Source organism: Engraulis encrasicolus, chromosome 14 (genome assembly GCF_034702125.1).
Source record: "Engraulis encrasicolus isolate BLACKSEA-1 chromosome 14, IST_EnEncr_1.0, whole genome shotgun sequence".
Lineage (NCBI taxonomy): Eukaryota > Metazoa > Chordata > Actinopteri > Clupeiformes > Engraulidae > Engraulis > Engraulis encrasicolus.
The window spans coordinates 35,920,685-35,944,019 of record NC_085870.1 but is presented as its reverse complement, the minus strand read 5'-3'; the positions used below and the strand labels follow the sequence as shown (position 1 = coordinate 35,944,019).

Below are 23,335 nucleotides of genomic sequence, written 5' to 3'. Positions count from 1 at the left end.
GCTGATAGTGTTTGTTGGACTGTTTTCTGACGGTAAAGGTAACTTATCGGTAGTTTTCAACCTTCACATACAATTGTTGCTTCTACACCTGTTGAAATTATTTTCTTTTGTCTCTTAAGATGAGGTCCAAATGTGTTATTTTCTAGAATAGATAGACTGTTATTGTCCCAAAGGGGGCAATTCGTTCTCACCATCACAGACTTGTCACAGCCAACATCAGGCATACATAAACAGACATCAATACAATGTGAAAAGCAAGGGAAGAAAAACAATGTGTAAACACATTACATAGTTGCAAGAACCATTCCATTGAAAGCTCCCTTTATTGAGTTGTAGTGATCTCTTATGTATACAAATATCAAACGACATAATTCCCAAGATCAGAATATGTTCACTTACATACCAAGAGTGCAAAAAAATAATTTAACATTAATAACTGAAGAAGTTTTTAAATCATCTTTTTTTTAGGAGTCCACAGGAAAAAGATTAGGCACCGTCACAAAATTCATTTCTTTCCAGTTACTCCTTCAACTTTTTAAAAGATAATCATCTGAAAATATAGCGTGCACTTGGAAGTATATAAAATATCATTTACATATTAAACCACCATAAATCTGCCTTCTGAGTCTATTGCATTCTGTTTTCTACATGCATGGACTACTCATTTGCATATCTATTTGCATTTCGGATTCCATTGATGAAAATGAGTACTCTAGTAATGTGTTTTTCTATCTCCCAAACATGTTAATATTTCCACAAACAGACCTGAGAAATTTGGACTTTATTTACTTCCATTTAAATAATGACTCTGAGTGTACATAGATTAACCTTCATAAACTGTGAAGAGATGTATTGTATGTTTACAGCTCCAGAAGCATTTAAGGATTGCGGATATTTTATATATAGACATATATTCATATTTATTGTATTTAAAAAATGAAAGTTTTGGTTTATGTTGATAACAGACTATACAGTCTATGGTTGATAAGCATTTGACAAAATAATGATAACAGTCCATGTGTTTGTCACTCGCTGTGGAATCATCGTACATGTGTATGTGGTACACAGGAAGTACCGTAATACTTTTTTTAAAGCGATCCAGCCCTTCCAGGAGGCCATATATTTTTTCCTAGGAGAGCGACGCCACAGATGGCCAAACCCGACTTCTGATTGGTCGAGCTTCAAACGAGAAAATGCTCTGCTGTGCCCTATCCAAAACCACCCCTAAACCTAACCTGTCAGTAAAGCAATGTGTCAGCTGCTTTACTGCTTTGCCAAGAGCAGAGAAATAGGCATAATGGTGAATTGGTTGTGAAATTGTGCCCAGACCAAAACCATTCCTAAACCTAACCTGTCACAGGGCATAGAGCCAGTTCCAATTAGCAAGTTATCTTGAAGCTCGACCAATCAGAAGCCGAGTTTGGCCATCTGTGATGTTGCTCTCCTAGGGAAAAAAAGCTTCCTGGAAGGGTATTCCAAGAATATGGCATGATAAATCTGGCTAACATACACAAAGTGGTGAACCTGCAAATAGAGGTGGCATTTGGTTAAAGGTACACTGTGCAGGAAATGGTCAAAAATGTACTGCAACTATGCTGCTCATTGAAACGGGGTTACTAAGTAATAACCTAATATTTTCTAGTATGGCCAAAGTACAGTCATTTTTGCAGCTAAAAATGTCTATTTCTGGAAATTCAAAATGGCGGACCATGGAGAAGATCCCTCTTTTCATGTATGAAAAGTTCAAATTTCCCAGTCATAATTAATACTTGGAATTTGATGGTGGTAGTATGTATTCATGACAAAGGTAACATTAGTGAATGGGTAGCATGGATTCTGGAAATAAACAACTACAAATCTCACACAGTGTGCCTTTAAGAAAACAGGACCTCAGGTTCTTCTATTAGAAGATTTACCACTACCTCAAGGATCACTTAATCTGAGCCTTGGAATACCCCTCAGCTGGCCGCAGTGATTAGAATCACCTCCGCTTCACTTAGCTCTGTCAGCAGACTGGTCATTTGTGCGCTATGCTCAAGTCATCCCAGATAAACTCCACCCTCCTACACTGCATAAGCCACCACAGAGCTGTAGGGTCTCTACTACCTCTGATGGACTCTGGCTTTAGTCCTACCCAACCCTCTCACACCTAATAGTCAGTCTAGCAATGGTATTTCCCGCCAACTTCAACGTCTACTACTAGTCCTGACTTTTTAAGAGCAATATGTCAGAGCGATGCATTGGGTCTTGTAGTGCAGGTGCTCTTCAAGGGAAAGGGGCAGCTTAAATATCAAATAAAAGGAAGGTCCTGAGGCAACTCTGCCACTTTTTATTTTAGCCGCACACACCGATGCTGCATGTCAACTCAAGCACAAGACTTGGTGCGTGTCGTACAAATAAACGAGACGAATAACTAGCGAAGTTGCCTCGGGACCTCTTCCTTTTATTTGAAAACGAACTACTCCTCGCTGTCCTCGTTTATCTTCACTGTGACTCGGTGCCAGGCGTTGCTGAGCACCCCTCGCAGGTTCCAGATGGGAGCCACAGTGTCCGGCTGGGTGTTGTAGCTGTTGTCCACGGCCTTGCACATGATCTCCAGCTCCTGGTGCTCGGGAGGCAGAGGCACGGTGGCCTCGAACAGCTTCCAGGCCCAGGCCTGACCCGTGGGGGGAGGGGGGGTCTGCGCCGTGCCCTCTTGCCCCTTCTCGCTGTCCTGGAGCTGGGCGATGTGCCACGTCTTGCCCCCGTCCACCGTCACGTCCACCCTGACCACCTCGCGGCCGCCGCCGCTCCACGCGTAGCCCTTCACCGTGACTTCCTCCATGCTGCGGTCCACGGAGGTGCCCTCGGCCGGCGTGGTGATGGCCGACTGGATGGGCAGCTCCTGGATGGCGGGCGCCGACTTGAAGTCGACCGTGTCCCAGTCGGTGCTGGGGGAGAAGCCTTTGTAGTCGTTCTGCTGCCAGTGACTCTTGCTCTCCTCCTCGCTCACCACGATCTTGCCCAGCCACTTGACGTTGCGCGCTCCCACCGTTCCCGGGACGACCGCGCGCACGGGGTAGCCGTGATCCGGAGGGAGGTCTTCTCCGTTCATCTCGTACGCCAGCAGCACGTCGCCGAACTCGCTCACAGCCTTGACCAGCGGTATGGAGGCCCCGTAGGTGGTGCCGGTCACGTCGCGGTCCAGCCCCTCGAACTGCACGTGGCGCGCCTTGGCGGCCACCTCGGGGGTGTAGCCCGCCGCGAGCAGCACGTCCCGTAGACGCGCCCCCGACCAGGTGGCGTTGCTGATGGCCGCGATGCCCCAGTTCAGGCCCTTCACCTGCTTGACGCTGTTCATCTCTGAGCGGCGGTTTCCGGCACACTGCAGCGTGGCTGTGACCGTGTGCTTGGGGAAGCGCGTCTTCAGGTCGTGTAGTGACAGCGACACAGAGCCTTTGGGCAGGCCCTCGATCTCCAGCTTGTAGGTCTTGGGGTCCACCTGTGGCACGGGCAGGTGGTTGCGCTTGAAGAAGAGGGCGTTGGGCGTGATGTAAGAGTCGGTGAGCAGCTGCGGCGGCGGCTCGGCGTTGAAGGGCTTCGCGCTGTTGATGCGCAGTGCCGGGTGCCTCTCGGGGTCCGTGGAGTAGGGGTCCGACGCGTCCGACACCTTCTGCTGACGCTTCCGGTCCTCCGGGTTCAGCTCGCCCACCTTAGAGAAAAATATACGGTAACACTCTCTATGAAGCCCATATCTATAGCGCATTATGAGCACATTTATAACAATTTATAATGTGTATCATAATTAATCATAGTGCATTATGACAGTTATGATGTATTATAAGCCCCTTCACTGCCTGTAGTTTATAACCAGTCACGAGCACTCAAACACACTAAGATTCATAATGCATTATAAGCTAGATTCATAGTCATTCATGACTGTTGATATACTCCATCATGAAGCGCTATGAGTGTAGTCATAATGCACTATGATCATGATGTGCATTATAAGTTGTTATTTATGTGCTCATAATGCGCCATAGATATGGGCTTCATAGAAAGTGTTACCAAATATACATAAATACATCAAGCAATCAATCAATCAATCAATCATGGGCAGCCTGGATTTAGAAGCTATAATCTACTGACACTTAATACAATAACAGAAAAGGTAAAAATGGGTATTTTGGAATGTGGCACTGGATTAGAGCCTCTGTATCCATGTTGCCCATCACAGCCTCTTAAGCACTGAACACAAAAAGCTGCTCTTAAGCATTTAACTTATGGGTCTGTATAGTAGTCTGCATTTCCCCACGTATTGCATGCAACTGATTATGCCCTTATTTGTCCCAACCCGGCCCCATCTCTCTCTCCCACTCATTTTCTATCATACTCTCAACTGTCCAGTCATCAATAGACATAACAAGTCCGACAGGCGGACAACAGATGCGTCCGTCTATGCCCGTTCTGAACCTTTTTTGCCCAAACGCCCCCTTGGCCTCCTCATAACCTGTCAAGGCAATTTATCAATAAGCCTACCATGTACTGTATAAGCCTGGATTTGAAAAAGTACCATAGGATTTCAACAGTGTTGGGCAATTTACTGAAAAACTGTAATGCATTGCTGATTACATGTTACTGTCTTTTCAAAATAATCCCTTACACTACATTTAGCAATGTGGGGCCCATCCCATATCACATTTTTTTTAACATAAAATCTCTATTTTTGTTAGGCTATTTTTTTTTTTTAAATCACTTTTTTTTTTTTTTTTTTTTTTTAATTTACAAACATAAACAACAGGCAAACATTACAACCCTTTCTGGACAGATTTCAATGAATAGGCTATTTGCAATTTTGCATAGGCCTACATTAAATAAACTAAAATGTGAAATTCTCTTTTCACTTTAATATGAGAGCAGTGATGTCCCCCCCTCACTGAAGTGTTATTTCATGTGTGAGCATGATGCTGTCACCTATTTGAAGTGACGTTGATGTTGGATTTCATGGAATACTTTTAAATGCCGCTTTGGGAAGAAAACAGAGTAGGCGACAGGTGAACTGTATTTCTGTCAAAACAGTGGTTTGCAGGCGTTTGCGTTTTCACGTGGATATTGTCTTCGTGGACCGTAACAGACAAACCGTAAGTTCCATAAAGTAATCAATGAGACATTGGCTACGTGTACATGATGTTTTTAAGTCCGATTTAATAAATGCGATTTAAATAGATCGGATTAAGAGTTATTTTGCGATGTGTATACATGGCACTTTCACTTAAATGCGATTAAACGTCTGGGGAAAATAAAGCATTGCGATTGGACTGAGGACGCACGTGCTGAGCGAGCCAAATAAGGCACGGGGGCGTGGTTCAATGCCACCGAGATGCAGGTCATCTTCCCCACGAAAATCGTTGCCTCAGGCGGACTGAAATCACAACATTTCCCCCTTTCTCCCTGGATCATTTACAATGCTACATTAGCTACCCTGTTAGCATAGAAAAACGAGTGGTCAAATGGTAATGTGGAGTAACTTTGTTGTGCTTCATTACTTCGTGGGGCACTTTTACATCAATATATGGAAGCCACAACATTTATAGTCGCTTAGGGACTTTAAATTAAGCAAAACTTTCATGTGAAAATCAACAGGAAGTGCCGCCATGTTTTTCTCACTGGCAAAGAGCACGGTTGGTTTGCACGCATGAGCTCCAGGCCAAAACTGAGCGACTGCCACCTTGTGGACACAAGAGGGAATCACAGGAGGGAATCACAATTCAGAAACGCATCACGGGAGGGAAACACATCACGGGAGGGCGGACGGACGGACGGAGGGACGGACGGACGGACGGACGGACGGACACCAAAGCCTCTTATAGAGATGCGTGGGACGCATCTAAAAAAGGTTTAAAAAATATAACCTTGTACTCGGCCAGTATTTCCAGCACGTGCTCTTGGCTGTGCACGGCATAGAGTGCCCAGAAGGGCTCCAGAGCGCCCCCTGCGGCCAGGAGGATCTTATCGCCGCCCGGGTGCATGTTGATGAACTCTGTGATGTCGTAGACGCCCCCCTTGTAGGTCACCCACACGCCGTCGTCCAGGTTCTTGTGCCTGGAAACCTCCTCCTGGGTGTAGACGGGCAAGGAGGACTGGGAGACCGGCTCGATGGAGGACTGGGAGGCCGGCTCGATGGCTATCCGCTCCTGCCCAGACTGTTGTGGGGGAGGAAAGAGGAAAAGGAAAAGAAATAAAGATTTAAATCCTGAAACATTATTGTAGGGGCAGAGAGAAAGATAGAGTTTACTATATATTCACTTTGCTGAGGTTATTATCATCATATTAATGGGTTCATCTGCTGCTAGGCCGATTAAAATGAAGGTTAAAATAGTAACGTCCACAGGGTAAAAACAGACTTACCAAACCAAAGTCAGCTCATATACAGTCCCAGGAAAAAGTTTGTACACCCTTTGAAATTTCTTACATTTTTGTCAAAATTGATCATAAAACATGGTCGGATCTTCCCGGAAATCTCAAGAGGGAACAATCAGAGTCTGCTTTAATTAATTCCACCCAAACATTTACATGTTATCATATTTTTATTGGTCATAAGGCCATAATATTTCACAGGAGAACAGGGCATAAGTAAGTACACCCTTGCATTAAGTAGGTTTTAACCCTCAGTTAGTTGCAATATCATCAACCAGACTTGTCCTGTAGTTGCAGATCAGATTAACAAAACAATCTGTTTGTATCTTGTCTCCCTCTTCTTTAGAGAACTGCCTCTCGTCAGCAAGGTTTGTGTGATGTCTGGAGTGCATAGCTTTCTTGACTTCATGCCATATAATCTCAATTGTTTTTTGTCAGGGCTTTGACTGGGCTATTTCAGAATGTGTATTTCATTATTATGAAGCCATTCTAAAGTTGATTTGCTTCTAAAGTATGGGTTGTTGTCACATTGCAGGACCCATACTCTTGTGTGCTTCAACTGTGTGACAGACTACCTCACGTTTTTTCTCTAAAATATCACAATAAACTTGAGTTCATTGTTCCACTGATAATAGCAAACTGTCAAGGGCCTGAGGCAGCAAGGTAGCCGCATATAATGATGCTCCCGCCACCATACTCAGAAGAGGAGATGTAACCAAGAATAGCTAAAAATGGGATTCATTCTGCCAATCTAAAATTAATGGGGTTCCTGTCCAAAAAAATATTGCTGCACCTTTGAGGTTTGCGAAAAAGCATTTATATGCTTCATAGAATTACTGCAAAATATTCTGTAGACCAATGCTGAAACCAAAGTTGAATTGTTCAGGGGAACACACAATGTCATGTTTGGAGGAGAACTGGAGAACCACACCTTCACCAAAATATCATCTCCGCCTTTGAGTATGGTGGCGGGAGCATCATTATATGCGGCTACCTTGCTGCCTCAGGCCCTTTTGAGTTTGCCATCATCAGTGGAACAATGAACTCAGAAGTTTATCGAGATATTTTACAGAAAAAAAGTGAGGTAGTCTGTCACACAGTTGAAGCACACAAGAGGATGGGTGCTGAAATGTGACAACAACCCATACTTTAGAAGCAAATCGACTTTAGAATAGCTTCATAATAATGAAATACACATTCTGGAATAGCCCAGTCAAAGCCCTGACAAAAAACAATTGAGATTATATGGCATGAAGTCAAGAAAGCTATGCACTCCAGACATCCCACAAACCTTGCTGATGAGAGGCAGTTTTCTAAAGAAGAGGGAGACCAGATACATCCAGATTGTTTTGTTAATCTGATCTGCAACTACAGGAAACATCTGGTTGAGGTTATTGCGACTAACTTAGGGTTAAAACCTATTGAATGCAAGGGTGTACTTACTTATGCCTTGCTATCCTGTGAATGTTTACATCTTATGGCCAATGAAAATATGAAAACTTGTAAATGTTTGGGTTGAATTAATTAAAGCAGACTCTGGTTGTTCCTTCTTGCGATTTCCGGGAAGATCAGACCATGTTTTATGACCAATTTTGACAGACAGGTAAGACATTTCAAAGGGTGTACAAACTTTTTCCTGGGACTGTACCTATTGTTACTCAATGTATTTTTCTAAACTCTGGCCAATAGTAACCATGCTCTCACTGATTACTTTTCCCTGAAAAAAAAAACGTTCACAATGCAATACTTATCAGCCTAGACGACTGAAACTTTGAAAACGCTAATCCATCCCGATTACCAGGTTTGCCGTCAAGACAAACAGATCATTAGTCACCACCACCTACCTGACTGTTGCGGAGGCCATATGCCAAGACGGCCCCTGTCCCAGCCACCAGTCCTGCTAGCAGGTGTGGCCACCTGGGGTTGAAGCCGCTGTGAGCCTGCCCTGACTGGTCATTGGAGGAGTTGCCACGCCTCTGCCAGCGTCCAGCCAAGGGACCCGCACATGCTGCCACTGCGGGTGCTACATCCTTCAAGAGCTGGGCCCTGAAGAATAACATGCAACAGCCATTAATAAATGGCAAAATACATAATGTGTACATCAACATGTTTTAAAAAATATATTATTATTATTTCAAATCACAACAAAAGGCTGGCAAACAAAGATGTTTTGTCCATTCTCAAAAGGGTGGTGGTTACTAGTCTGTTGAGTAATGAGCTATTAAAAAGAGCTGAAGTGAAACTGTGTATCCTTCCACATGCTTACCACAGGTTGCCTAGTAACCCTATCCTGTATATTCAGATGATGAAGTCAAAAGCAGCATGCATCAAAATCCAACTAATAAAGGCTAGTGGCATGGGTTGTGGCCTACTTCTTGTAAAAACAAAAAGTTCATTGTTTATTTACATGAATAGGACTGTTTGCCTTTGTTATGGGCCCTGGTTGTTTGTCTTCCCATTACAATGTGCATTTTGTTTTACCACTGCCACCCCAGGATTTCTACTTGCTGATTGGCTGATTGGAGCTAATTGAGGACATCTGCAACTGGGGATATAAAAGACCAGAGGATCTTCAGTTAGGGACTGCTCTCCAGACGCTCTGCAGCACTTTCCTCTCGCTCCGGTTTTGCTGACACTCTATTGTCTTGTTTACCTTTCGGGCTTTGCCTTTGCAATTGTTGATCTCTTGGTTGATTTTTGATCCTGAGCTTGGAGCTCTTGTACATTTTGTTAAACCCCTAGACTTTCTGTAAATAAAATCCTTTTGTTGAGCCTTGATTTTGCGTCTGACCCCTTTCATGTTACCCGTTTGTAACAGCCTTGTTACCACTGATATGGCCGGGGCCGCTGACAGCTATGGCTGGGCTGGACCAAATACATGCAATGTAACGAGGACCAAAATCTGGGCCCCCCGACACAACTTTGTCTCCCCCTGTCAGCTTCAATGGATATGGCCATAGGCGGAGCTATAGTAAGAGGTTTGGGGAAGCGAAAAAAAGGGGCAGCGGGCAAACATCACTGGAAAGGGCTGGGGCCTATACTACAAAGCTGGTTCAGGATAAGTTAAGGTTAAGTTAAGGGGTAAATCATCTAATAGAAGAGCCTTAAGAAAAGCTCTTGTATTAGATGATTTACCCCTTAACTTAACCTTAACTTATCCTGAGCCAGCTTTGTAGTAGGCCCCAGCTGTGGTAGGGGGGTCCGGGGGCATATCACATCATATCATATCATATGGCCAATGGATTTCATGACTTTCCTGATTGTAAACACAACAATTCTTCACGATCTGAAAACAAACTATAAAAAAAACTATTATAAAAAAACCCCAACAACACTGCAGCCAACTTTCAATATTGCAGTTACAAGCAGTCTTGGGGCATGGTCTCCCATGGGAGAAAATTTAGTTACCATACTGTATTAAAACTTTCCATTTTGGGCAGATATAAAACTGGTACCACTGATATCGTCTTTGGTTATCGCACTAATCTATGATGTTACATTATGATTAGACTTGATTAAAATGTGGGTTACATGGAACAGAAATGTTTTTGTGTTTTGTCCATTATGAAAATAAACAGCACACCGTGTTTTTGGACAAAGTGTCTGAGTTGTGTGATCAGTGAACATTGAGACCAAAACCATGTTAAACACTACAACATATGAATATATGAAAACCACAATAATCAATTATGAAACTAGTAAAAATCCACTGTGCAATAAAAGCATGAAAAGAATTCCCTGAAATAAGGCGAAATTCACTGAAATAGTGCAGACTCCGTGCTTTTTTTCAACAAGTTGCTATGTCGGCTTCTGGTTAGAAATGATTAACTTTACGATGCCACTCTCCAAGATACACCTGTTGACTGATCAGAGCCTGAGAGTCTGTCCGCCACGGCAAAGCATTCACCCACAGTTAGCCTGATGACGCCATCCCACACACTTCCACCGAAAGATTTTGGCTCCGTACATAGTCTGGCCTAGCTTGGCTCTACCAATCAGCAAACAGTTGAGAGAGGTGACACAGAACTCACCCGTGGAATCCGTTACTGATAAATTAAGGTAACACTATTCACACTTTTGTCTTGTTATTTGTATGCTTTGGCAACACTGTATCGTAACAGTCATGCTAATAAAGCACAATTTGAATTTGAATTCGGGACTCCAATGAATTTAAATTGCAGAGTAAGGTCAGACCATTTCCCACCCTCCATGGAAACAGATTCCTCTTAGCTTGTTCCAGACGGTTTGACGGAGTCAACAGTCGGCTTTCGCCAAGGCTAACCCACAGTGTGTTAAGTGTCCAAATATGATTCATAGGGGATTAAGTTCCTGTTCCTTACATTAACACCTCATTGTGTATGCAACACACAGTAGTATTGTATCCAACCTTGGTTTCACAAAGCACCAAGTATGCACAGAATCCTCTCTTACTGTATGTGGTGATAGTTTTTGTAGGAAACATTTCTCTATCCTATCTAGCTGTTCATACACTTGCATTGTTAGTGCCTCATTTAGAAGCAGGTATTGATATCAAACTGTGTATTCACCACAGTGGAAACATAGAGAAGAGCTGATTAAAAAGGAAATTGTGAAATGAGTGAAATGGAATCTACTGACTAACTGGAGCAAAAGAAAAAAGGGGAAGGACATCTTATTTTATACAATTTACAAATACAGGAAATAGCTATGAGTGAAATGGAAATCACTGTCAAACCTGAGTAAAAGAAAAACAAGGATGAGGGACAACTTAATTTACACAGAACAGACACTATTCTGAATGAAGGGCTAAAAGGAAATAAAATGTTATTGATTCGCTTTTATAGATATAATTTTATGAGTCGGCAACCGTAACATTTCACAAGTCAGGTTGGTGAGGTCAGTGGTGGGGGCAATATGCAGACGTGCTGTACCTTTGTGTCCCGAGTAGGCCAACTCGAGCAAGCCCTTGGCAGTGTCTCAGGTGCTGCATGGCATTAGTGATCTACAACACACAGAGGCAGAGAGATACACAGCAACATTACCATTGACAGCAATATTACAGAATACACACAGTGGATTCAGGCTTTATGAACATATTAAACTTTTTTTTTTTTTAAGAATACATAATGTATTGTGTTGGAGTACAGTGTGTGCTTTATGACTGCTGGAACAATGGAATTAATGACATGTGGCTATTAAGAGTATATCTAATCTAATCAAATTGGTCAATAAATAACAGATATTAGAAAAACAAGCAGCTGCTTGTTCAGCAGAATCTCTGAGCAGACAAGCAACACAATCTGCTGCAAAATCATTCCAGCCTGGTGGTAAACATCAATTTGATCGCTTTGGTGCACTAGTTTGGTGGAAAGTAGCTTTCATGCTAATCTTATATATGTTATGCTTTAAACCTAATGTTATTAATAAAGGCTGTCCCTGTGTTAAATAAGCGTTGAACTTTCAGGTCAAGTGGACCCAGACATCATAAACATCTGATATCTCAGCATTGCTTCAAGGGTCATTCCATGTCAATTCAACAGGAGCCTGCGCACTTAGGTCTCAAAAAAATCTGAAAAAATTACCAAATGTACCCATGGTACTTAAGAGAAACACTGTACATTTATTTGAGTGTAAGATGTATAGAAATCATGTTGCTCTCTTTTTGCATTTTGCCCATGTTCAGGGTGGAAATTAAAAACATCACATAAGACAAGTCTCATTGGCATTTTTAAAAAGAATACTTCATGGAGAATGACGAAAAAAAAAAAAAAAATCTGTCAACAATCCCACAAGGTGTTCTGGGGCTCTGAAAATGACACCCAAAATGATTTGTCAGACTTGTGACTTCTGGTCAAACACTGATGGGGTTTCCTTTCTATTTATTGCTTTTTTGAGAGTGTTTCTACTTGTATCTACAAGGGAAAAAATCATGAGACTATGTTGGGCACAAATATGTCTTCTGAAGGCCTAAACAGAGCACAGCCAAAAAGTCCAGTAAAATTTGTATCTTTGAGGGAATGCTATGACGCTGCAAGGTCATACAGACCAAAACTGACAGTTTTGCAACAAATGATTCCGATCTATGTACCAGCATGCCAAATTTGAGCTTCCCAAATGTTTTAGTTCTTGAGCTATGGGCTTGTGAACATTGACAAAAAAAAGAGTGTGCACAAAATGGGCACCCCCTTCCCCCAGTAAAATTGGCTGTAACACGGAGAGTAGACATCTTACATTCAAATACATTTACAGTGTTTCTCTTAAGTACCATGGGTACACTTGGTAATATTTTCAGAATTTTTTGAGACCTAAGTGCGCGGGCTCCTGATGATTTGACGTGGAACGACCCTCAAAGGACTGAGAGGCTATTGCATTGTAACTTGTCATTATGGCATCTGTTTCAGGCCTTCATCAGCACATCAAAACAGATGGCCGAGCACTACGTGTAGTGCCAACTTTCCCAAGCTAAATACTGCTTTGCCAATTCATCAGGACTTCAGAGGCAAAGTTGATGACCTAAACTAGCATTCATAAACTACCATTAAAGAGGACAAATTAGCACACGGTAATTGTGTGACCCCAAGGTACAGAAAGATACAATAAGTATTTGCTGATTGAACATAATGTTGTCAGTCTACCACACTTCATGTTAAATAATGCAAGCTATTTCCATTGGACATTGTGGTCACACATATCCCTCCACAGCACAGAGCGAACAGTTGACAAAAAGAAATCCAACCTCTGCATTTCACTTGCTACCCATGTGAGCGGGGGTCAGCAGCCATGGCAACAACTTGTGACCTTACGGTTGCTTTAGACTACACAACTCATTATCTATTAAAAGGTTCAGGGCCTTTGAGGCAGCCTGCTACACCTTCAAATTGTTCTCTTGTTTCGGCTTCTTTACTTCTATTAATCAGGCAGGACAGTGAGAGAGACCACACTAAGTGGGGAGAGAGAAACGGGGAAGGAACAGGAAACTATCTGGAATCGAACCCGATTCCCAGGCTTACCAGTCCACTGAGCCATGTTGCCCCAACCTTCACGTATTTCATCTAACTGAACGTGTCCATGCAAAAGTGACTCATACAGTTATAATCTTGAAAACATGGCTTGCGTGTAGACATAACCATGTCATTTGCTGTTATATGGCCTTTCAATAGCAGATAAGCAAATCCCACGATAAGAGCAAAAAGATAACACTACAACTGGGTGAGGGGAGGCTTAAGCTTGAAAGGCGCTGAGAGAGAGAGAGAGAGAGAGAGAGAGAGAGAGAGAGAGAGAGAGAGAGAGAGAGAGAGGATGAATATGACGGTACAGTAGTGTAATCCTTTTCAAATGAGCATATGGGGCACAGCCGTGATGGTTCTTGATGACTCAACAGGATTTAAGCTTACACCATCACCTAACTTACATCACCAGTTGTATTGGTAAAGCATCAAGCATGCCATGCTTGCTACATGTTAACTGAAACTCAATTAGTGAAAATGACGGCTGAAATAGGTTTAAGTTCCTCAAATAGTATGCCTAGCTCAAGGAAATGACAGGGCCCATGACCATTTCCTCTTTCCAGACTACAAATCATATCAGATCATATGACCAGATGAGCTTGCTGCAGAGAGGAGAAGGTTTAAAGAGGAGGAAAGAGACGGCGACCGGCAAAACAACAGCAAGCACACTGTTCTGGAACCTCTCAACAGAACACAATTCATTCTCTTAATGAAGAGGACCACTACGTCAGAAGCAGAATATGTAAAATGGGAGGAGCTACCCAATTGTAGGCTAATATAGTTACCGGTGTTAACTTTTATGGGCCTTTTGTGCCTTGATTCCAGACAATACAGTGGACAGAGACAGAAAACAAGTGGGGAAAGAGACAGGGAAGGACTGTAATTTGTGAACCAACCAACCTAGGGTTGGAATTGAACCCGGGTTCCCGGTCTACTGGTATGGCGCCTTAGCCCACTGACCCATGACGTAGGGCAGCATAATTAATCGAAATTAATTGAAAATTACGGTTTTGGCCAAAACAAGAAAAAAATCCCGCTCATGACGATTTAATTGTGATTGCACAGGGGGGAATATAATGACCTGCCTTTGGGCGTCCTTGAAGCCAGAACATGTTGACAGTTATTTCTGTCAAAAAAATATGTAGGCCCACCTAAGCTTCATGCAATTGACTTTTACGTAGCTATTACGATTCAGTTTTATTTTGTTCATGCCTAACATTATTGTTTATACTTCATTTTGTGATTCTGAATAACATTCTGCACAAAATTCAGTTCTTTATAATTGTTTAATAATCATGATAAATAATTGTGATTTCAATTTCGACCCAAACCGTGATTATAATATTTCCACAACCGTGCAGCCCTACCATAACGCCCCCACCTGCAGTCACTCACCTCAACAGCTGAGAGCAGAACACTGAGCAGACTGGACTCTATTATGGACAATCAGCATCACCCCCTTAACGCCACCTTCACTAACCAACTGAGTCTGTTCAGTCACAGACTCCGTGCTTTCACCTGCAGGACAGACAGGCTAAGGAGGTCCTTTGTCCCTTGGGCCATTCAACTGTTTAACAGTATACAGAAGGACACTAAGAAGGACATCATTATTGGGGATTGGACTGCCTGAGATGCCAGAGCTGGCCCAGATCTGGAGCCTCTTGGCGTGTGTGTGTGTGTGTGTGTGTGTCTGTGTGTCTGTGTTTGTTTTTATGTAGCTACTTGACACCTGAATTTCCCCCTGGGGATCAATAAAGTTTCTCTACTCTACTCTACTCTACTCAACATAAGTTATTCTTTGCTAAAGCAGGAGCCGCCCACACCGTTTCCAATACAGCAGCCATCAGCACTGCCCATGTTAACATTAAAGTGACTTGCCCAATTAACAGCACAGCAACCTGCCCTTAGCCTAGCGCAGCCAGACCCGTAGGGGACCTAGTCAAGGTGGTAGATGTTTCTTGTCAAGGTGGCCGCCTTAGCAATAAAGTGCTGGGGGAAACCCTGAAGCCTATGCTGGCCAAAACCGCTAGCCCAATAAGCATAAAGGCATTTAATAGTAACTATCCTCTTGAGCACCTCAGGACGGTCTTTTCTTTGATAATACATAGGCTCTCCATGCTGAACAGCACCAGAGGAGTGCATAATTTCAACATCCAAACAGCACTCCCAGCATCTTGTTTGTATAACAAGTTTGCATGACAAGCCGTTGGTTGGGCTAAGTCACAGCAGCTACTGTAAACATTAGCAAACGGAAGCGGCAACGTCAGTGTGTGCCTGTCAGGTCGTATATCTTTAAGTGCACAGAGACACTGAGCCACCAGCAAACAATGTTATCAACCCAGCAATAAACCAAACCCCTTACAGAATAGACCCCACAGGAACGGATGCTGATGCAGGCCATCTCCAAGTGCAAGTCTGACAGGCCTTTCTTTAAATAAACAAAAGAGGGCACTTGACCACATGTAGGCACTTGACCACATGTAGGCTATGGTACATGCCCATGGGGACCCAGGTTCGAGCCCAGCCTTGGTCATTTCCCAAACCCAACCTCATCTCGCTCTCCCACTGACCTCCTGTCCCCTGTCACACTTTCCAATCTGAATAAAGGCATAAAGGTCCACATAATATCTCAAACAAACAAAACAGGCGAGACAGCATGTGAATATAAACATGTACAAAATATATTGTGATTTCTTCTGTCATATATTCCTTTTCCAAAATGTTAGTCGTGACAATAATGAAATAAGGCACTGACAAGACAGATGTCGTCTCAATTCATTATAATACATTACAACACATCACTTTCAAGCACTGCCACAGGCATTCACTGCCATGACCACAAACCAAAACTGTGGAGGAGGTTTAAGTCGGATTTCCTTCATGTCGCGCAAAGCCAAACCTGTCATCACAGCACATTAAGCAACACCCACCGTTGCCCTCATGCTTTCTCTGACCAGCATGTTGTTTAGACAAGACAAGACAAGAAGGCCTACTTACAAGAAATTACACCACATTAGCTTTAAACATAATTAACGTATATGATGGATTTACTTTCCTAGAGTGCTGAATAAGAATGCATTAAAACAGCAATAATGATGAACAGTATAAGAGGTGTATTATCATAAGCTGGAAATTAGACCAACATATTTTACCACAAAAAACTACTCAGATTTAGGCTATAGTTGATACAAGGGAGTGAAATGGGGATAAATACTGTCACCTAAAATCGCAGTTCAGGCGTCTAGACGGTTGAATGTCTGCTATGTTTCCAATCCAAGGACCTTTTTTGGACATTTATGTCAGGCCATTTATGATTAAGGTTTTTTATCACCCTAACCGGCTGGTTTTACAATTCTTCAAAACTCTGCCAACTCATGTTCCCGCTAACAGGCCAATGGGACTTACACAAACAAGTCCAACACCTCTTTCATGGACCAATCAGGAACCACGTCCAAACATGTGGAAACCCAACCAAAAGCTGGGGCGTGCTTTAGAGGGGAGGTCTGGCATTGGCACAAAAAACCTTGAGACTTGACTTCAGACTTGAGCTATGCAACAGATTCCCTATTCACATAACACTGAGCGAAGACACAGTATGTAACAGGGAATTGGAATCTAAACTTTCTTAACTTTGCTGACATTTACATGGTCAAGCCACTGCTTGCATCTGGACCAATCAACTGTGTATTCTTTTTCCCCTCATAAGAACAAAATATGCTGTGGCGACAAGCCCCCCTATATGGCTAGCAAATAAGCAGTACTACCATGCCCTATCAATTACAGAATATCCAAGTGTGAAAAGGTCAATAAGTTATTATTTATAACTTGGCAGTCCCTAAATGGTTTATTGGCGGCAATAGAGGTGTTTCTGATGCTGATAACAACACTTCACAGCCGTGCATAATAGACTGCCATCATGCATAAGTACGGTAGGTACTTTTGGAATTGCCAACACTGCCTGGACCACAATATTGCTGTTGCCCACATACTGACCCTGGCAGCTGCTGAGCTGTTAGTAGTTCTACATGGCAGTACAATCAAGATGCTGATCAAAGTAGAACTGCTGTTGCTTGTGCTGTGCGTGCAATTTCGTTAGGAGTGTTGGCCCATGCGCCTATAACTGTATCATACTGAAAATAATGGATGGCTGCAAATAAAAAAATACTTTAAACTGAAAATGGAAAGGAAAATCGCGTGTGCAAAACGCTGCGATGGAATGCCTTACGAATAAATCAAAATGACAACGGAGCAGTTCACTTCAGCTTCAAGTCTCTGCAACTGCCGTTCATGCGTTTTCAAACAAGGAATATTGAGATAATGAGGAATGAATACCAAATACTATAGTATAAGAATTTTGAGGCATCTTACCATCGGTATGCAACACTGTGACGTTCCCCAATCCAAATTGATACAAATATTTCCAACAACGTGTAACAGTTAACACTGGCTACATAATATCTTTTATCGTGTATTGACACACGCTCAATCAGGATCAGAGCCAAATACGCCGCTTGATCAAGATGACCAGGTTATCATCAAGGTTTGACATTTAGTTTCTTCGAAAGAGATACCCAGCAACTCTATATAATTCTACATACCGTTACAGGTCTAGTCGTAGCCTTTTGCTTCGGGGTAGTCTAACTTTTTATGAGCTGCCACTCTGGCTAACTCAATGGCGAGTTACGAAATGTCAAGACCTGCCCAGGGGTGGTGACTGATGAGGATGAGACAAACACACCATGTATAATATAGCAACCGAATCAACTACTGAATGAACTAATATGCAACATTCACAGCTAAACTTTAAAGTCAAGCGCTTTACTCTCAAAACCCTGCAAATGCCTTTACCTCTGGTTGCTACAAATAGCTAACATGCTAAGCCTACAGATAGGCAGTTCAACAAATAATCGATTTCTGGTAACATATGTGCCATGCGGCTTAATACATCTTAAACAGATGAATTGGTAATTATCCAATGACCTCAAAGTGATGTACCAACCACTGACGTGTATAGTATAACTGGACTGCGGATGTTCGATGTGTTGTGAAGCAACGGCTGGGGGCGGGACATGGGACGATTTTTGGGCGGAAGAAGGAAGTAGAGCGCCTTTTTCCATTGATCTCTATGGTGGACTTGAAGCCATATAGTTCCTAGGCAATTCTTGCCGAGTCGGCCCTGTTTCGTTAAAACGGTAGTCTCCCCTCCCTCCCAAACAACCCAGATATTTTTTTCGGGCTGACCCTTTATTTAAGAAAGCTATTAAAATAGTTTAAATGACCAATGAGCATGGCTATTTGGGTTGATTGGCAGTTGCCATTCTTTAGAATTATTGTTTTGATTGACAGGCAGGCCGTTGTCAAGGAGAAGGGCGAGTCTCGCAGCGTCTCCAGGGGAAGCCCCCTCCCTCCCTGCTGCATTACTTTCAACCAGCTCTGCTTTCAACAGCTTCATTACTGCGATGGGTTATTTAATTTTGGTACACTTTCCCCACAAATATGCGTTGTTGTACTTTTGGATGTACTTCTCCGTACTCTGTAAGGACCTCTGCAGTTTTGGTAAGTAAAATAAAAACATGTATATACGTGGCTGATTGACCAAAATGACTGAGCTTTGTTAAACAAACACGTACGACAATGCTAGCTTGTTATTAGCCCAAGACAGCATGCTGATCTTTCAGTGTTTGATGATCTGTCGGCTTGTCAAGTAACTTAATTATAATTTGAATGCCATTGCTTTTGAAAGCAAAATGTGTCTGTTTGGCGTGCGTCAGGTGTAATTATCTCCTTCCGTACCGTAGCCAAGTCCTTACATCAAGATGAGTAAACATTTCACTACCATTCTGGCACTATGCTGGCCAGTGGCCACATCGGAAAAGCAACGTAGTCTAGCTGTGTTCCTCCGTCAACTGTTAAATATTGTTTGTTTCTGTGTTGCCAAATTGCTAGTTGGTGATGAAATGATGGTCATTGGTACGTTCGTTTTCAGTATGCAAATTGCGTCATTAATGTTGACTGTACTGAGTGACGAGTGCATAGTGTAATGCAAATTGTGTCATTAATGTTTAATTGTAGGCCTACTGACGAGTGCATTGTGTAGTAAACATTTCCCCATCCTCATGTGACATGGTTTCATTCTGTAGGCAAACAACAAACCACACTTCACCTGGAAAACAGAGCCAGGACTCACTGTCAGGTAAGTAAAGTTTCAAATCCTTAAAGTATGCTCCTGAGTTAAGACCAGAGACCTTCCAATGTAAAGCTAACACCATCATCTGCTTACTCTGCATGTGTTTATATATTAGTAATAAAATAGTAATGAAATATGGTCCAGGAAAACAGATGCTGAGGCACTCAAGGTTGCAATTTTTTTACTTTTTTATTTGGCTACAATGCCTACGCGTTTCGGCCCTTATGGCCTTCTTCAGGGCGTATCAAGCTTGTATCCTTGATACGCCCTGAAGAAGGCCATAAGGGCCGAAACGCGTAGGCATTGTAGCCAAATAAAAAAGTTTTTTTTTAAAGAATTGCAACCTTGAGTGCCTCAGCATCTGTCTTCCTGGACCAAGTTTGAGAGCCTCTACACTGATGAGCACCAAGGAAAAAAGGTGAAGACCCAGAAGCACTCCAATTACCTGCTTGTGAGTAATGACATATATGTTGTTCTCATCACCCTTCGTTTGTCATCATTTTCTTTACAGATGTCTGAAAATGTACAGTAGGCTACACGCCAGCAGGTCTCACCATAGTCAACATCATCAAGGATTGTCACTCTGACCTGAGAAGAGGCCCCATAGAGACACGGACAAGGACCAGCCACTGTTGCCAGTGCACAACTGAGGACCCGACCAGCCTGCTGCCATCTATGATACTATATAGTACCCGGTATGTAACATTACACTACACTCAGCCAATGCTTTCATCCAAAGCTTATCACTTATTTTTACATGTGCCTCCCAATTTGAAGGGACAAAAAGTAATTGGACTGGATAAAAGTATACATCAAGCGTAGTAAACTCTTAGCATTTTGTCAGTAGCCACTATCTTCAATAATTACAAGGGTACCAATTCTATTGACAGATATGCATGCCCACACCATGAAACTACCACCCCATGATTTTCACTGATTAGGCAGCATGCTTTGAAACATGAGCAGCCCATCTCCTTATCTATTGTGTTTTCTTCCCATGAACCTAAGTTGTTGGTGTATCAAACGGTGACGTATTCTCATCACACTTCATATGCCATTATTTTATTTACAGCGGAGCGGTCTGAAGACGTGGAGTACACTGCAGCAGGTATCACATGACCAAGGACTTGGACAACGTCTCTGTTTACATCTATAGTGTATTACACAAGTGAGTGTACACCCCCATATTTCTGCAGATGTAATGGGACAATAAAGACATTTGAAAACTGAAAATGAAGTCTGCACTTCAAGCTCATCACATTAAATAAGTAAAACAGGAGCTTGGTGAGCAGACTTAATTTTCAGTTGTCATTTGACTTTGTTAGTCCTGCACCCAAAACTTTTTTGAGAAGGATGTTCATGGGTTTTTTCCTTTTTAAACAAATGTAGACATTTGTAGACACTGAAATGTTATAGTTACTCTATATATACCAGTGATATGCTTCAATTATGTTCATGTTACATTAATTATTTTTTTTTAAATAGATTTGTATTTATCGTTACAGCTGAAGATGTGCACAGTACGCTACTGCCTGCATCCTACCACCACAGAGGATCCGATATGCAGAACCAGCTTCAAAAACCATTGCAATTATGAAACACAGTTAATAAATGCTTATATACAGCAGCCCGCACATTTTGTTTAATTTGTAATATTGGTTAACACACTATTGTAACAACTGTTTAGATCGGTGTTTCCCAACCAGGGGTACATGTACCACTAGGGGTACGTGAACACAATGCAGGTGGTACATGCATTGGCAGGTATCAATAAAAAGAAATGTATGGAGCATAATCATATTGGGATAGAGCAGTGGTTCCTAACCTATGGGTCGGGACCCAACTTATGGGTCGCCAAAGATCCACAGTGGGTCGCGAAGCCCTCTTGATTTTAAGGGGTTTCGTTTTAATACCATATAGCCCATGTTGAATATATGACAAAGTAAAGCTTTTAAACTGATATATGCATAGAGGCAACAAAATGTAAGCGACACATTAAACAGTCATTCTATATTTGACTGAAGACAAATTGAGGAATACAATTTTCTAATGAGTTTCCGCATGACTCCCTCTCGCCTGGGACTCCCTCTCGCGTGGGCGCTGGCATGATTGGGTCACCAAAGCTTACAATGGTAAAAATATGGGTCCCTGAAGAAAAAGGTTGGGAACCACTGGGATAGAGGAAGATATACAGTAGACTAGAGCATGAGGGAGGGGGTACTCATGGTATGACAAAAATGCTTAGGGGGTACATGAGACAAAAAAGAAGTTGGGAGACACTGTGTGATTGAAGTAATGCATTTCTTACAAGCTTGGGGAAGAATGTCCACTCCATGATTTGCAAGTTTAAAAAGCTGAACATAAGGGTGAATATTTCATTTTAATCTTTATGTCAAGCATACAAAACACCCAGATGTTTAGTCATAGCCTACTGTAGGCCAGCTATGTTTTACTAACTGAAAGGTGTTAACTTTGGTTTGTTTACCATACCGTCTACTTCTAAGAGTGATTTTGTATTCTGAATCTTTTCAAAAACTGGGGGGGATCAGCAAAAAAATGGTCAATCTTCATCTTCAATCTTCCGGATGACAGCTTGGCGTCGAGGAGCCTTTCTTCAGCGTCCATGGTTTGTCTGTCAAACGGAAAGGTTTTGCATGTCATTTGATGCCCAAACATTCAAAGTTATTTACAAATGTCCGTAGAGGATTAACTTGGTGTGGCAGACACAAACCAAACAATATTTTACGCAGATGTACTTCTGAGCTCTCATACAAAAGCAATGTTGATACTGAGTATTGCTGACATGGATTATGTTTTGCCAAACGGTACGCCGACCCCAAAGACACATCTGCATGTTCTGTGTACAGCTCTGTTTGTAGCCTAACTTCCCATTTATCTTTAATTGCGGCTACATTACAACGTGGTGAAGTAACTTATAGTAAGCTAGGTCTTTCGCCACTCGGCTGGCTCACGTTAGATGCTAAGCTAAAATTATTATGGTCATCATAACAAGCTCTTCAAGGTTTCGTTAACCCAAAGTATCATTTTATTAATAGCATGGTATATTTGCCATACTTACCGATCACCAGTTCCATTTGAACTTGTGTTGCTGTTTTTATGACAATCAAGGGTTTCTGTGTCGACCAGTTCCACAGCTGAAAAGTGGGTTCAATATTTCTGCTGGGGACGCCATGTCATATTCGGGTGGGAGGGGCGGGACATGTCTTGAAGTGTCTGTTTGTGGATTGGCCGGCGATGTCGACCTATCAGCAATGTAGCTCAACGTTGTCAAGGGGATTATTATATTTCCGCATTTTTGGGGCGGAAGTAAATCAGCCGCGGTTGCTTCAAAACCGTTGAATGGAGTTCTATCGAACTCCGCAGTCCAGTTATACTATACACGTCAGTGGTACCAACCTATGACATGAAGTAGCACTGTCCTCTTCCTGACCTGCCAGCTTCACTGACGCGCGAGACTGGTCTGGAATCTCCAGGAAGGTCGACCCCACTCTTGCACGCGGACACTTTTACGTCACTTGGCATAGAAAGATTTTTTTTCAATCATGAGGAGAAAGCATTGAGTTAGTTATGTACACTCTATGGCAGAAAGCCAATTGTTTTCATTGAAAACATGTCATTAATTGTGGTTAAAAATAAAAGTTATTGGACAGACACTGTGATGGACGGACCCAAAATGTTGCCATGATATATAGTCTACATGTGTGATATTGCTATGTTCAGCTGAATTCCATTACAATAATGCTTT

General features: G+C 42.4%; 1 protein-coding gene and 1 long non-coding RNA gene across 5 annotated transcripts; one reads left to right on the top strand and one right to left on the bottom strand.

Moving 5' to 3' along the window:
* Positions 1-284: 284 nt before the first annotated feature.
* On the bottom strand, positions 285-23,091 carry suox (sulfite oxidase). 3 transcript variants are annotated; one of them, XM_063215580.1, is made up of 5 exons: positions 22,987-23,091; positions 11,307-11,377; positions 8,241-8,442; positions 5,892-6,182; positions 285-3,691 (listed from the first exon to the last, which is right to left on the bottom strand). In XM_063215580.1, the coding sequence occupies exons 2-5, from the start codon at positions 11,363-11,365 to the stop codon at positions 2,459-2,461; spliced, it is 1,785 nt and encodes a 594-aa protein (XP_063071650.1). In that variant the 5' UTR covers positions 11,366-11,377; positions 22,987-23,091; the 3' UTR covers positions 285-2,458. The 3 variants fall into 3 exon arrangements, with proteins under 3 accessions (XP_063071650.1, XP_063071652.1, XP_063071651.1); XM_063215582.1 differs by lacking the exon at positions 22,987-23,091 and adding an exon at positions 17,981-18,102; XM_063215581.1 differs by lacking the exon at positions 22,987-23,091 and adding an exon at positions 16,603-17,963.
* Positions 18,381-21,196, top strand: LOC134462512 (uncharacterized). Of its 2 annotated transcripts, XR_010037536.1 has the most exons (5): positions 18,381-18,938; positions 19,523-19,575; positions 20,081-20,264; positions 20,642-20,737; positions 21,075-21,196. It is a non-coding gene; the product is annotated as an uncharacterized LOC134462512 (long non-coding RNA). The 2 variants fall into 2 exon arrangements; XR_010037535.1 differs by having other exon boundaries at positions 18,381-19,575.
* Positions 23,092-23,335: the final 244 nt, after the last annotated feature.